Source organism: Hemiscyllium ocellatum, chromosome 10 (genome assembly GCF_020745735.1).
Source record: "Hemiscyllium ocellatum isolate sHemOce1 chromosome 10, sHemOce1.pat.X.cur, whole genome shotgun sequence".
NCBI classification, from domain to species: domain Eukaryota; kingdom Metazoa; phylum Chordata; class Chondrichthyes; order Orectolobiformes; family Hemiscylliidae; genus Hemiscyllium; species Hemiscyllium ocellatum.
The window spans coordinates 59,173,883-59,189,601 of record NC_083410.1 but is presented as its reverse complement, the minus strand read 5'-3'; the positions used below and the strand labels follow the sequence as shown (position 1 = coordinate 59,189,601).

The 15,719-nt window shown below is 41.5% G+C and overlaps 1 protein-coding gene across 2 annotated transcripts in view; it reads left to right on the top strand.

The window, feature by feature from the left end:
• Positions 1-2,149: 2,149 nt before the first annotated feature.
• Positions 2,150-15,719, top strand: part of LOC132819775 (polyribonucleotide nucleotidyltransferase 1, mitochondrial) — a 75,510-nt gene continuing 61,940 nt past the window's right edge. For both annotated transcript variants that reach the window (XM_060831528.1, XM_060831527.1), the window contains exons 1-4: positions 2,150-2,366; positions 9,497-9,557; positions 15,078-15,152; positions 15,228-15,333. In XM_060831528.1, coding sequence (XP_060687511.1) covers positions 2,158-2,366; positions 9,497-9,557; positions 15,078-15,152; positions 15,228-15,333 — 451 coding nt within the window. In that variant the 5' untranslated portion in view covers positions 2,150-2,157. The remainder of the gene's footprint in view (positions 2,367-9,496; positions 9,558-15,077; positions 15,153-15,227; positions 15,334-15,719) is intronic.

Sequence of the window (15,719 nt, the reverse complement as noted above, 5' to 3'; positions counted from 1 at the left end):
TCAGTGTAATGTCCTTCTCCCAACCATCTTCAGCTGCTTCATCAATGACTTTCCCTGCATCATAAAGTGAAATATGGGATGTTAACTAATGGATGTACAATGTTCAGCACCACTTACAACTTAATGGATATTGAAGTATTCTAAGCCCAACACAACTAGACTCGGACAATATCCAAGGCTGAAAAGTGACAAATACCATTGACACCACACAAACACCAGTTAATGACCATCTCAAAGAAGACAGAATCTCACCTTCATCCATTGGCTTTTAATGGCATTACCAACACTGAATTCCCTACTATCAACACCCTATAATACAAGGCTATAAGAGCCAGAGATTAAAACTCCCATATTGAGTAACTCACCTCCTCGCTCTCTAAAGCTTGTTCACCATCTACTAGACATAAGTCAAGAGTTTGATGAAATACTCCCTAATCTACTGGAAAACTGCAGCTGCACAACACTCCAGAAAATTGACAGCATCCAGGAGGAAGTAGCCTGTTTGATCGATACTACATCCACAAAAGATTCACTCCCTCCGCCATCAATGCTCAGTATCAACAATGTGTACCACAAGGTGCATTGTACTCACCAAAGTTCTTTAAACACCTTCCAAATACAAGACAACCACCATTTAGAAGGACAAGGGTCGATGATTCATGAGAACAATGCTACCAGTCTTTGTGGATTCTGCTCTTAAAAGACAAATGTAGATTTGTCCAAGTACATGTGGACTTTGATGGGATGGAAGCAATAATAAAAGGTTGAACCCTTGTGTAAAAATTCCTACAAAACAACACCTCACACCTTTCGAACTTCAATTTACAGCTGACCTTTTTTTGATTTCCATCTGTATCCATAGATCTCACTTGTGGGAAAGAAGTGGCGACAGTTCAGTCGCATTGTGTCCAATAAACGTAAATGCTAATCATTTTGCAAATGATGTAGCATGTTCTGTAGCAGATGCTTGAAATGCCTTGTTTGACAATTTGAAGATGACATAATTATTAAGTCACTCGTACAATGGACAGACCATTTACATGGGAAGCTATTATTGTGAGAAAGTGAACAGCTTTTCAATTAGCCAATTCTCATTACAGGCCAAAATAAGTCACTATCAATGGCCTGAAGCACAAGTTGGAGAGTGAACTCACAATTTTTCAGCTGGGGGAGTCCAGAACTGGGGGGGCATAGGTTTAGGGTGAGAGGGGAAATATTTAAAAGGGACCTAAAGGAGAAGTATTTAAAAGGGCAATCTTTTCACGCAGAAAGTGGTGTGTGAATGGAATGAGCAGCCAGAGGAAATGGTGAAGGCTGACACAATTCCAACATTTAAAAGGCATCTGGATGGATATATGAATGGGAAAGGTTTAGTGGGATATGGGCCAAGTGCTGGCAAATGGGAATTGATTAATTAAGGATAGCTGGGCGGCAAGGACGAGTTGGACTGAAGGGTCTGTTTCTGTGCTGTACATCTCTATGATTCTAAGAGCGTGATTTACTTTTATCTTAAACTTTTATCATAGAAAATTTCATGCCTCAGAAGGCTCCATATTTTATAGAATTGAATCACAGAATCCCTACAGTGTGGAAACAAACTATTTGGGTAATAAGGTCCACACCATTTCTCTGAAGAGCATCCCAACCAGATTCACCCCGCTACCCTATCCCTGTAACCCTACATTTCCCACGACCAATCCACCTAACCTGCACATCTTTGCACTGTGGGAGGAAACCTGAGCACCAGAGAAAACCCACACAGACACAAGGAGAATGTGCAAACTCCACACGTTAATAACAGCTGCCCTAATGACTGCTTAATTATAATTATTTTCTAATAATGTTACTACTACGAGCTGAGATAGCTTAAACATACCTGTGAGATGACATTTACAGTGAAATTCCACAAAACGATCAGCAAATAAAATTTGGGTGACAAATATCAGGACTAACACGTCTCTATCGCTCTAAATTGAAAACTGAAAGTTGAATTTTCCTATTTCATAGTATTTCATTCTCTGGAAAAATACACTTAAGAAACAAATTAAAAACTGGGGAAATAGAAAATGAAAGACCGAGGGAGAGTGGAGTTGTTGCTAAGGTTTCATTGGGAGTGAACGAGCCAATCACAGAGAGGTTTATAGGGAGGTGTGTGTCATGGCGGCGCCCTGTGCCGTGGACATGAAGTTGCTGATGTTTCGCAAATTCTGTAGGTTTTTACCTGAGAGAGGGTCCACGCTCGGGACTCCGTTTCTATGGAAGTTGTGCCCGGGACCGGGACGGCAGCCGGTGAGGCGAATTCATCAACAACTCTGGGCCAGCAACACCGTCCGGGGACGAGTTTCAGTGGATCAGGGCAGCAGTAGGTGAGCTTGTCACATGTGTCCCCGATGAAAGGACGGGGCTAGAGTGGTCAGCGGTAAGGCCCGGGGACGATCATTTTCAGGGCAGCGGCCGTTTGCTTTATTAGTGACCTTGAGAAGCTCTAATACAGAAATAGGTAGATACTGCTGGACTAATATAAAACAAAAGAAGGAACTGCAAATCCGAAATTGCATGGGACAGCTCAGGAGTTTTTATTTTGAGTTCTGGGATGGAAGGTAAGCTGGGTCAAACATCATGTTGTTTATGGAGTCATGAACATACCGTGCATACTGAGTTTTGGAATTTGCACATCGTCTGGAGTCACTGTTGTACACCCATGAGGGAGAGGACTATGTGGATAACATGAATTGAAGTTGGTGTCTCCACGGGTTAGAAGCATGCAGGCGTGAAGGAATGGATGACTATCAGGCATTATAGGAGAATGCAGGGATCTCTTGAGTCTATTCTGCTTGTTAATCAGTATTTCATTTTGGATCTGGTGAGGGCAGTGGTTCTTCAGGAGAGTGCAGCCAGAACTAAATCCATTGCACCTTGGGCATTTTGGCTTTTTTTTGGGAAGGGTTGAGTGTTGGTGACAGATGGAAGGGCAGTAGGAAAAGGGAATGGCATTCCTTTCTGCTGCATTAAAGGATAGTGTGTTGTCTTCCTAAATCCAGGATGAAGGATATCCTGGAGCAGTGCAGGACATCCTTCTGGGGAAGGGAATCAGTTAGCCATTGTGTTCCACATTGGTGCCAGTAACATCAGAAAGAGGACAGTTGAATTCCTGGGAGCAGGTTTGAGAGTTAGAAAATTAAGAAGCAGGCCCTCAAGCAAAAATTCAGGATAGCTCCCAGTGTCATGTGTGAGTTAATATAAGGACAGGAGGATTGATTGATTTAACATGTGGCTGAAAAACTAGTGTAAGGAGGAAAGAATCAGATTTCTGAGGCTTTGGTGCCAGTTCTGAAGCAAGTTGCAATGGACAACTGGAACTGACAACCGGAAGCGGCAGATTCAAACCACTACAAAATGTTGGAGGAAACATCACAAAAGCACTTCACGAGAGGCTCCCAAGCACTGAGGATGTCACCTAGACGGGGACAAAATGTCTGCAACACAAATTCCCTGCTTGGCAAACAGAACCACATCAGTAATAGAAAGTAAAAGTGCTAGGGAAACTAGAAGGCAGGGAAAACAAAGCCAAGCACTGACTGACTAAGCTTCGAGTGCTGCATGATGTTAAAAAGACCAAGTTAAGGGTTATCTAATGCATGCAGTGTTTGCAATATGATAGATGATTAAAAGACATGATTAGATTTAAATGTGATGATCTAACTACCATTGTAGAATCATGGCTGCCTGGTGATGAGGATTGGGAATCAGAGTCCAGTTGTGATGAGCAAAATGAAGAAGGAGGATTTGTGCTGATGATAACTGGTTGACATCAGTACGTTAGTAAGGAAGAATCTCAGATCAGAAGAACAATATATGGAACCCATTCGAGTGGAGCTCAGAAACAGCAAGGAGCAGCAGATATTGTTTAGAGTAATTTATATAGGCCACCAAAAACAAATGGTAGTTTAGGGCATGTAATCAATAATAGGGTGAGAAACATGAAGTACTTGCAACCCAGTTATCGTGGATGAATTCAATCTGCATACAGATCGGGTAAACTAATTGAGCATAAGCGTTGAGGATGGCATCTGAACTGTTAGAGATCGATTTTCTAGAGGAGTATGGTGAGGAGCCTGTTTGAGGACTGGCTATTTTAAATTTTGTGTTGTGTAATGCAAAATAACCTTTTAGGGATGATTGGCCACAATATGATAGAATTTTACATCATGGTTGAAAGTGAGGTAGCACTGAAGCAAAGGTGTTAAATTTGGAATAAGGGCTAGCAGGGAGGTAGGTGAAGTTTATCCTTTTTATTGTGTACAACATAAAATGTAATTGCACATTTTTATATAAATTTTTATATTCTGTACATAGAACAGAAGCACCAGTTTGGCCCATAAAATTTGTTCCACCATTAAGCATTTTTTGTACATCCTCTTCAATTTCCTGAATATCTTTGAATTCCCTCAGTGCCCAAAAATCTTATCTTGAATATATCAATGGCTGAGCAGTCACTTCTCTGAAATTGAGAATTACAAAGAATGTGGACAATTAAACAACAAACTGGAGAAGGAAACTCCATAAATATTCTCATCTTCATTGATGAGGGAGCCCAGCATTTCTGTGCAAGAGGGCTGAGATCCTCAGCATTAGAGTACCAATCTTCAGGTAATTCAGTTCATTCCATATGATATCGAGAATGGCTGAATGTATTGGGTGCAAGCTATGGACCATGACAGCATTCCAATTGTAGTCCTTGAGTTTTGCTCCAAAACCAGGTCATAGAGTCAAAGAGTCCTACAGCGCGGAAAAAGCCCTTTTTAGCCCTAATTGATCCATGCTGACGAAAATATCCACCCATGCTAACCCTATTTCCCTACACTTGGCCCATATCACTCTAAACCTTTCCTATCCATGTATTTGTCCAAATACCTTTTAAATGTTGTTAATATTACCCATTTCAACCACTTCTGCTAGCAGCTCATTCCATACATGTACCACCCTCTGTGTTTTAAAAAGAAAAGTTGCCCCTCAGGCTCCCTTTTCTTCTTTCCCCACTAAGTTTAAACTGATGCCCTCCAATTCACTCTTCCCCAACCCTGGGAAAAAGACTGAGTGCGTTCACCCTATCCATGCCTCTCATGATCTTATATGTTTCAGCCTACTACGCTCTAAAGAAAATAGTCCTAGCTTGACAAACCTCTCCCTATAACTCAGAACATTGAATCCAGACAATATCATTGTAAATTTCTTCTGCAGTCTTTTCAGTTTAATAACATTCTTCTTCTAGCAAAGTGACCAAAGCTGAACACAATACTCGAAGTGTGACCTCACCAATGTCCTGTATAACTGCAAGATAACTTCCCACCTTCTATACTCAGTGCCCTGGCTAATGAATGCCTGTGTGCCAAACTCCAACTTCACTGCCCTGTCTACCTGTGACTCCACTTTCAGAGAACTGTGAACCAGAATTTCAAGATCCCTCTGTTCTACTACACTCCTTAAGGCCCTACCATTTGCCATGAACTCCTACCTTGGTTTGACTTTCCAAAATGCAAGACCTCACACTTATATTAAACTCCATTTGCTATTTCTCAGCCCACTTCCCCAGCTGATCAAGGTCCCACTGTAATTTCTGATAACCTTCCTCACTGTCCACAATACTTCCTATTTTAGTGCGATTATCAAACATACTAATCATGTCTTGTACATTCTCATCCAAATCGTTGATATTGTTAACAGAGTAGTAGGCCCAGCACTGACCCGTAAGGCACTCCAACAGTCACGGGCCTCCAATCGACAAGCACCTTCCACTACTACCCTCTGCTTTCTACCATCAAGCCAATTTTGTGTCCGGTTTGCCCTGGATTCCATGTGATCTAACCTTCCAGAGCAGCCTACCATATGGAACTTTATCAAAGGCCTTACTAAAATCCATATAGACCACATCTACCACCCTCCCCTCATCAACCCTCCCGGTCACTTCATCAGAGAACTCGAACAAATTCGTGAGGTATGATCTTCTATTCACAATGCCATGCTTACTTCTCCTAATCAAACGCTGTCATTCCAAATATATGTATATCTTATCCCTCAGTCTTCTCGAATACCTTACTTATCATCGATGTTCAACTTACTGGTTTATAGTTCCCAGGCTTTTCTTTGCAGCCATTCTTGAATAAGGGCATAACATTCATTACCCTCCAGTCTTCCAGGACCTCACCCGTGGCAAGCAATGATGGAAAACTATTAGCCAGTGTCCCTGCAATTTCTTCTCTAGCCTTTTGCGGTGTTCTTGGATATATCTTGTCAGGACCAGGCGATTTATCCACTTTCATACATTCTAATATATCCAGCTCCTCCTCTACTGTGATATGGACTGTCCTCGACAATCGCCACTAACTTCCCCAAGTTCCCAAGTCTTCATGTCTTTCTTTCTACATGGTAAACACAAAGGAGAAATATTCATTAAGAACGTCACCCATCTCCTGCAATTCTACAAATACATATCCACTTGAGGGGCCCTATTTGCCCTCTCTCGTTGTTCTTTTTCCTTTAATATGCCTAAGGTACCTAAACCAAATGTGCCCTCACCACTTTTTTCCTGCTGAATAACAACACTGGCACCTACCTTGCAATGGGGAAAATTATCCAGGTATGTTTTAACCACAGAAAGGGCAAGACCAATTTAAAGAATTGTTGTCCCATCAGCAAAATGATACCTTCTATCATTGATAGTTCTTAGTAAGTAGCACTTGCTTGTACCAAACACATTGTGACTTTATCAGGAATGAACAGAGGTGAAGTTGAGGTATTGGATAGAGTGCACAACCTCCAATCAACCCACCTATCCAATACATGAAGCACCATCTGCTTCACATGTGGCAGAGTCTGCAGATTGTGCAATGATTTATCACTAAGGTTCAAAATACACAGCTAGTGGGTAAACTTGCCTTTCAATGCCACTCCAACAAACAGGCTGCACAAAAAAAATATAGTTGAAAAGCAGTTTTTAGTTTTCAATAAATTTCATCATGTGTAGCCCACATTGCTTCTGGAGTGAGGTGGGAGTAAAACTCCCTCCTCCAGATTGCTTCACCACATTTAGTTCTGTGCTAACTCAGCTTTGAGCTGCCACTTGCATTGTATCTGATGTCAGAATGGACTCGTAATGATTCTACAGTGTGAATGTAGCCTACGTTTAGGGAAAGTATTGAAGAGCAAAAGATTACTGGTCCTGATATGAAGAAGAAATGGAGATGAGGCCATATTTGACTTCACTTAGTGAAAATAATACTATCCTCAGAAGCTTTTTCACTTTCAGTAGTTCAGTTCATGACAAGGAGCAATTGCAGAGTGGTCACACTATTCATCTAGTAATCCAGAGATCTGAATTAATAATCAGGAGACAGGAATTCCTTTCCCACAATAAACCGGATTGTTGATAATATGATCAATGCATCTGTCATTTAATTAAATTTAATTAAACCTTCACCTAATCTGGCATTTGTGATTTCAAACTAATATTAATGTATTTGAATCTTAACAACCCTTAGAAATCAACTAGGAGAAAGTCAGGACTACAGATGCTGGAAATCAGAGTCAAAAAGTGTGATGCTGGAAAAGCACAGCTGGTCAGGCAGCGTCCGATGAGCTGGAGAGTTGCTGTTTCGAGCATGAGTTCTTCATCAGGAATGGGCTGATGGCCCAAGGGGGCTGAGAGATAAATAAGGGTGGATGGTGTGTGGGGCTCAGAGGAAGATAGCTGGTAGGTAGATAAAGGTGGAGGGTGATGGTGAAAGTTTTGGAGAGGAGGGTGGAGCAGGTAGGTGGGAAAGAAGATGGACAAATAGGACAGTTCAAGAGGGCAGTGCTGAGTTGGAAGATTGGATATGGAATAAAGGTGTAGGGAGAGATAATGAGGAAACTGAAGAAAGCAACATTGATCCTGTGTGGCTAAAGGGTCCAAAGGTGAAAGATGAGGCGTTCTTCCTCCAGGTGTTGGTTGGCTAGGGTATGGTGGTGGAGGAGGCCCAGGACTTGCATGACCTTGGCGGAGTGGGAGGGGAGTTAAGCATTCGGCCTCAGGGCAGTGAGGTTGTTTTGTGTATGTGTGTCCCAAAGATGTTCTCTGAAACGTTCTCCAAGTTGGTATCCTATCTCCCCAGTGTAGAGGAAATCACATCAAGAGTAATGGACACCGTAGATGCTCATTTATAGAGATGTATAAGATCAATAAAGTGGGGATACTCAGTGATAATTGCAGTGTTCAATGCTATACACAGCTCCTCAGACAAAGTAGTCTGAGTTCATAGGCTGTAAGCCCTGGCCAAAGTACAGCCTCAGGTTAATAAATTTCAAGTAAATTTTTTTCACAAAAGTTTCCAAAGAAGAAAACCTATCCGCCTTGACATTCAATGCCATTACCTTACTCCAATATGGACCAGCCATATTAATGCCATAGCAGTAACAGCTGGAAGTTTTGTGATGATTAACTCACCACCTAATTCCCCAAAGCCTGTCAACAGTTTACAAGACATAAATCTGAAGTGTAACTGAAAGCTCCTTACTCAATAGGATGAATGTAGCTCCAATAACATTCAAGCAGTTCAACACCATTAAGGACAATGCAGCCCACTTGTCTTCTAACAGTTATTGTCCTAAATCTAAGAAGTAGTTGGAGCGCTGTAACAAGCAATGTTTTTATTTTGGGATGGGTGTGAGTATTTACATTCCTGTTCTAATTCCTATCCCGTGACATAGATTGGAAATTGAGTCTGTACAAACTGGAAGGGTGACCAAGCCCAACATGAACCAGTGTCCATGCACTAAGTATATATAACAAGGTTGGCTTATTTGGTGCGATAACACTAATTAAATTCATGAAGGTGTCGATTTCTGATTTTAGACAATGAAGTGAGACATTTTAGTTGAAGAAACATTGTTTAATGGCCCAGGACAACTAGACAATTTTGCTGGACTTACCAGTGGGAAAATAAATTTGAGAATTGATTCAATGCCCAAATACTTGCTAAAATAGGAAATGGGTTTGTATTCGTGTTTCTCAAATTGAATTTTCATTCTCAATTTGTGATCAAGGAAGTGTTGAGGAAGAACGTGCATAATTCCTACCTACAGTTGGCAGTTGTGTTGTGTTCTGTCTTGAAAATGCAACGGTTTGTGGATATTTCTGGAGACAAGACAGCAGGTCTCTTGCCCACCTTCTCGTCTGTAGCAAGGTCTTTTATCTTAAAAGAACCAAATGAAAATTGGTGGTAGGAATTTAGAAGCTAGCTTTTGCATTTTAGTTTTAAAATACACCATTAATTGATAAAATCATCATTTAAGTTGAATGATTGATAGATTTATTCCTATAATTCTTTTGTTTTAAGATGAGTGAGAAGTTCCCATGACAAATTATTATCCTAAACATTACAATATCCCAAATAAAATTGTAATATACTAAAGAGAAATGTTGTTTTACTTACGATGTTTCATTTCTTTGTTTCGATAGAAAGCTTGAAATCTCCACAGGGAAGCTTGCCAGATTTGCAGATGGATGTGCTTTGGTGCAGGTAAACTACTTTTTAGAATGTCTGTATAGAGTTTGACTGATTTGCCCCTAACCAGTAGGGAATTGAGGCATTGAAATTTCAGTATGATTTGGTGGTCCTGTGGCACAGTAGGTATATCTTGTACTCTGAACTAGAAGCTCCATGTTCAAGTACCACTCCATACATTGGTGGTCATGGAAAGTACATGTGAGCAACATGACCAAAGTTTCCCCATAAATCTGTGGCAGACTGTAAGTGCATGAAAATCTCTTTGATCAGCCATGTTTGATGTGGAACTCAGGTTATAGACTAACTATTTGTCCCAGAAAACACAAGCTTTGTCTGGTTCATGTATCTCTTGATGTAGGAAAGCTCCAAAATCAAAGTAGATGTTACTTATTTAGATACTATAAGAGAACATTTTTAAAAAACTTCATTAAATTATGGATGTAGAGACTAGATAAAAGTTGAATCCAATATATTGCATCAATTTCTGGGTGTCAAATGACCATGAGTATTCATCAACCCTACTTTCTACAATGCTAATGCCTTCTACACGGTGTAACACTGCATTCATTGGATATATGGCACAGCAACAAGTCATTCAGTACAAATAGTTCATATCAATGTTTATACTTGACTCAAACCTCTTCCCTTTTCTTCTCTAAAAATATCTTTGTTACAGTTTATTCACTTTTTATATGCTTTGATATTCTCATCAATCAATCCCTATTTGGAGCAAATTCACATTCTTATCACTCTCTGATATTGGATTTCTTTCTCTCTATTTTACCTTTTAGCATCCAGCTATATTCTTCCCCACAAGAGGAAACATTCTCTCTATCTCCACTCTGTCAAAACCTTTCACAATGTTAAAGACCATTTAGTCATCTCTCAGCTGTCTTTTCTCAAGATATTCAACCTGTCAACTCTTTCCTGATATGTTAAGCTATGCATTTATGGTACAACCTTTTTAAATCTTCTTTACAGTCTCTCCAGTACCTCGTATCCTATTTATGACAACCAACAATGCACACAATACGTGTTCTAACCATAGTTTAATATAGGTTTGACTTAGCTTCCCTACTTTTCAATTCTGTCGAGATAGAAATGATGCTGAATATTTGGTTTTCTTTTACCCTTGCTAATCTGTACCACAACCTTTAGTTAACATGAAGTCATAGAGATGTACAGCACGGAAACAGACCCTTCAACCCAACTCGTCCATGCCGACCAGATATCCTGAACTAATCTGGTCCCATTTGCCAGCACCTGACCCATATCCTCCTTAAACCCTTCCTATTCATATACCCATCCAGATACAATTACAACATTTAAAAGGTATCAGCCTCCACCACTTCCTCTGGCAGCTCATAGTTCTGGACTTCCCCACCCCAGAGAAAAGACCGTTTTCTATTTCCCCTGTTCATGTCCCTCATGATTTTGTCAACCTCTATAAGGTTACCCCTCAGCTTCCGACGCTCCAGGAAAGATAGCCTCAGCCTCTCCCTATAGCTCAATCCTCCTCAATATGGCAACATCCTTGTAAATCTTTTCTGAGCCCTTTCAAATTTCACAACATCCTTCCGATCGAAGGGAGACCAGAATCGCACACAACATTCCAGAAGTGCCCTAAGCAATGTCCTGTACAGCAGCAATATGACCTCCCAACTCCTGTACTCTCTCCCCTGACCAATAAAAGAAAGTGTACCAAATGCGATGAGGCATCTTGCAAGGAACTATGAACCTGCACCCCAAGGTCTCTTTGTTAGCTACACTTACCAGGACCTTAGCGTTAAGTGTATAAGTCCTGCAAAGTTTATCTAAATTAAACTCCATCTGCCACTCCTCTGCCCATTAGCCCAACTGATCAAGATCCCGTTGCACTCTGAGGTAACCTTCTTCACTCGCTAATACATCTCCAGTTTTGGTGTCATCTGCAAAATTAGTAACTTTACCTCCAATGTTCACATTCAAATAATTTATATAAATGACAAAAAGTAGTGGACTCACCACCGATCCTTATGACACAACACTGGTCACAGGCCTCCAGTCTGAAAAGCAACCCTGCACCACCACCTTCTGTCTCTAAATGGCTGGTTCTCCCTGTATTCCATATAACTAACCATGCTAACCAGTCTACTGTGAGGAACTTGGTTGAACGCCTTACTGAAGTCCATACAGATCACGTCCACTGCTCTGCCCTCATCAATCCTCTTTGTTACTACTTCAAAAAACTCAATCAAGTTAGTAAGACATGATTTCCCACAAACAAAGTCATGTTGACTATATCCCTAATCCGTCCTTGCCTTTCCAAAATATGTAAATCATTGACCCTCAGGATTCCCTCCAGCAACTTGCCCACCACTGACATCAGGCTCACTGTTCTATCGATCCATGGCTTTTCCTTAACTCTTTTATTAAACAATGGCACCATGTTAGCTAACTTCCAGTCTTCCAGCACCTCACCTGTGACTATCAATTATTCATATATCTCAGCAAGGGGCGCAGCAATCACTTCCCTAGCTTCCGTCAGAGTTCTAGGGTACACTTGATCAGGTCCTGGGGAATTTTCTATCTTTATGCATTTTAAGACTTCCAGCACCACATCTTCTGTAATATGGACATTTTTCAAGATGTCACCATCTATTTCCCCACATTCTCTTCCTTCCATGTTTTATTTCCACAGTAAACCCTGATGCAAAATACTCATTTAGTATCTTCCCCATCTCCTGGAGTTCCACACACAGGTTGTCTTTGTGATCTTTGAGGGGCCGTATTCTCTCCCTGGTTACCCATTTGTCCTTCATGTATTTATAAAATCCTTTTGGATTCTCCTTACCTTATTTGCCGACGCTATCTCATGTCCCCTTTTTGCTGTCCTTTTTTCCCTCTTAAGTATACTCCTACTGCCTTTATATTCTAAGTATTCACTAGATCTCTGCTGTCTGTTCCTGTCATATGCTTGTTTCTTTTTCTTGACAAAAACGAACAATGCGCTTGACTATACAGTATTACAAAGTAATGTAATCTGCAATCCATACGCAATTTATATTCTAATATCCAATTTAACCTGTGATTAAATGCCCCAAAGCATTCATTAAATAGCAAATATAATCTAGACAGATCCCACAGATTTCTTAGCAATTCCCCCTTTGACATTATTGAAATAGTAGTTCATAAATCTCACTAAACTTCAAAAGCAATCACAATTCTTCACTTTTGCAAATCTGGCCTTAAAACATCCCCTCTAACTACACCATAATGGACTACATGAGCTACTGCTCTCATTGTAGATTAGATTAGATTAGATTCCCTACAGCGTGGAAACAAGCTCGTCGGCTCAACTAGTCCACACTAACCCTCTGAGGAGTAACCCACCCAGACCCATTCCCCATGTTTACCCCTGACTAATGCACCTAACTCTATGGGCAATTTAGCATGACCAATTCACCTAACCTTCTCATCTTTGGTCTGTGGGAGAAAACCCACACAAACATGGGGAGAATGTGCAAACTCCACACAGACAGTCGCCCGAGGCTGGAATTGAACACGGGTCCCTGGCGCTGTGAGGCAGCAGTGCTAACCACTGAGCCACCATGCTGCCCACTTATAGCCGATCAGAATCCTCCGCCCTCAGACCCCACCCCTCCAACCGTAAATGGGACAAAATGCCCCTGGTGCTCACCTTCCACCCTACAAACCTTCGCATAAACCAAATCATACGCCGACATTTCCGCCACCTCCAAAAAGACCCCACCACCAGGGATATATTTCCCTCTCCACCTCTTTCCGCCTTCCGCAAAGACCGTTCCCTCCGTGACTACCTGGTCAGGCCTACACACACACACACACACACACACACACACACACACACACACACACACACACACACACACACACACACACACACACACACACCCTCCCCCCCTCCCCCCCCCTCCATCCTGGCACTTTCCCCTGCCACCGCAGGAACTGTAAAACCTGTGCCCACACCTCCTCCCTCACCTCTATCCAAGGCCCTAAAGGAGCTTTCCACATCCATCAAAGTTTTACCTGCACATCCACTAATGTCATTTATTGTAACCGTCGCTCCCGATGCGGTCTCCTCTACATTGGGGAGACTGGGCGCCTCCTAGCAGAGCGCTTTAGGGAACATCTCCGAGACACCCACACCAATCAACCACACCACCCCGTGGCCCAATGTTTTAACTCCCCCTCCCACTCTGCCAAGGACATGGAGGTCCTGGGCCTCCTTCACAACCAGACGCCTGGAGGAAGAATGCCTCATCTTCCGCCTCGGAACACTTCAACCCCAGGGCATCAATGTGGACTTCAACAGCTTCCTCATTTCCCCTTCCCCCACCTCATTCTAGTTTCAAACTTCCAGCTCAGCGCTGTCCCCATGACTTGTCCGACCTGCCTAGCTCCTTTTCCACTCCACCCTCTCCTCCCTGACCTATCACCTTAATCTCCTCCCCCACTCACCCATTGTATTCTATGCTACTCTCTCCCCACCCCCACCCTCCCCTAGCTTATCTCGCCACCCTTCAGGCTCACTGCCTTTATTCCTGATGAAGGGCTTTTGCCCGAAACGTCGATTTCGCTGCACTTTGGATGTCGCCTGAACTGCTGTGCTCTTCCAGCACCACTGATCCAGGATCAGGTTCCACTCTAATAGTTGTTCACAAGCAGAATGTGAGCTCTTCACTAAAAGCTAGATTCAATAACCCAGTGCTAAACCTGTGCACCACCCACCCCAGGTTCTAATCTTATCCCATTTCTTCAAACAAATAATGTTCTAAGCTTTTCAATTCTCACTCTTGGCTGCAGTGAAATATTAATGCTAATAGACTTCTATCCAGTACTTCTCAGCTTCCTGTTGTACAGAGCCAGTGACTTTCCCACTTACTCAGCACCCTGGGAATACTTCTGAGTCCAAAATTTGGCTCTTTATTAATTCCTAGAATTTGTTCCCCACAGTTCTAAAAGCACAGAACCATTCAGCTTTTCATAACTCCCAAGTGGGGGCTATGTAGTTCAGCTGCTTTCCCAGCAGTACATCTAACTGTAGAACTCCTGATGTGGTCTCTTCAATGATCTCTCAAAGTGTCTTCAGTGACCTATCAAAAGCCTTGCATTAAGCCCCTCCTCTATTGTTGTCAGAATGAAATATACAGTCAATTGCAACACCCTTGGGTCAGTGTGCAGCCTTAAGGTTACATCTGCTGGAAATTAATTTCATTAAAACACTCTGCTGAGCTGATTGAGAAAACCCACACAAACACGGGGAGAATGTGCAAACTCCACACAGACCTTATATCAGCTTGCCCAACTATGAACTCAGCTGTCTGATCATAAGGAACAGCCATTTTGAAGTACAGAGTATAAAGGATAAGAAGACTATAATGATTCACAGTAGAATTGTGAAAAAAATGTAAATTAGTGTGAATACGTTAATATTTGTTTGCTGAGTTGATCATTTGGAAAAAAAAGCCTTTTGGATTATAAATTGCTAACTTTAGTTTTCTCATCATGAAGTTAGGAGAGACATCAGTGATGGTTACAGCTGTCAGCAAAACAAAGCCTACTGCATCTCAATTTATGCCATTAGTGGTAAGTTTTTCTTAACATTTAATATCTGGTTGATATTGTAGAATCTGCTGGAGACTAACAGACTTTTCTGAATAGGTTGATTACCGTCAGAAAGCTGCTGCTGCAGGAAGAATACCAACAACCTATTTACGAAGAGAAATGGGCTACACAGATAATGAGATTTTGACCAGCAGAATAATTGGTAAGATCATCTAATGGAGAATAGGCTTATTGTGCAATTTTTTTTTCCAGATCCATTTCTAAAAATAGCTGATGATACTTGCAGCAACAATTTTATATTTTGCCATCTCTTGACTGTAAGGATGAATATTTTCTCGTAAAGTATTTTGACTTGTTTCCATTCCTAATATCTACAGAAGCTTTACTTTACGAGTAGAAATATTTTAAAACGTTACATGATGTTGTTTGGCTGAAATGTGCTCCATGCATTTTATGGAATATGTCAAAAGTATTTGGATTGAATTATAAAAATGCCTGGTTTGAAAGGTAATTACCCTTGCCTGTGAATCCATTGACCCAATGCGAATTACACTTCTGGCCAGCAAACAGTTAGTTGTCCTCAGTGCG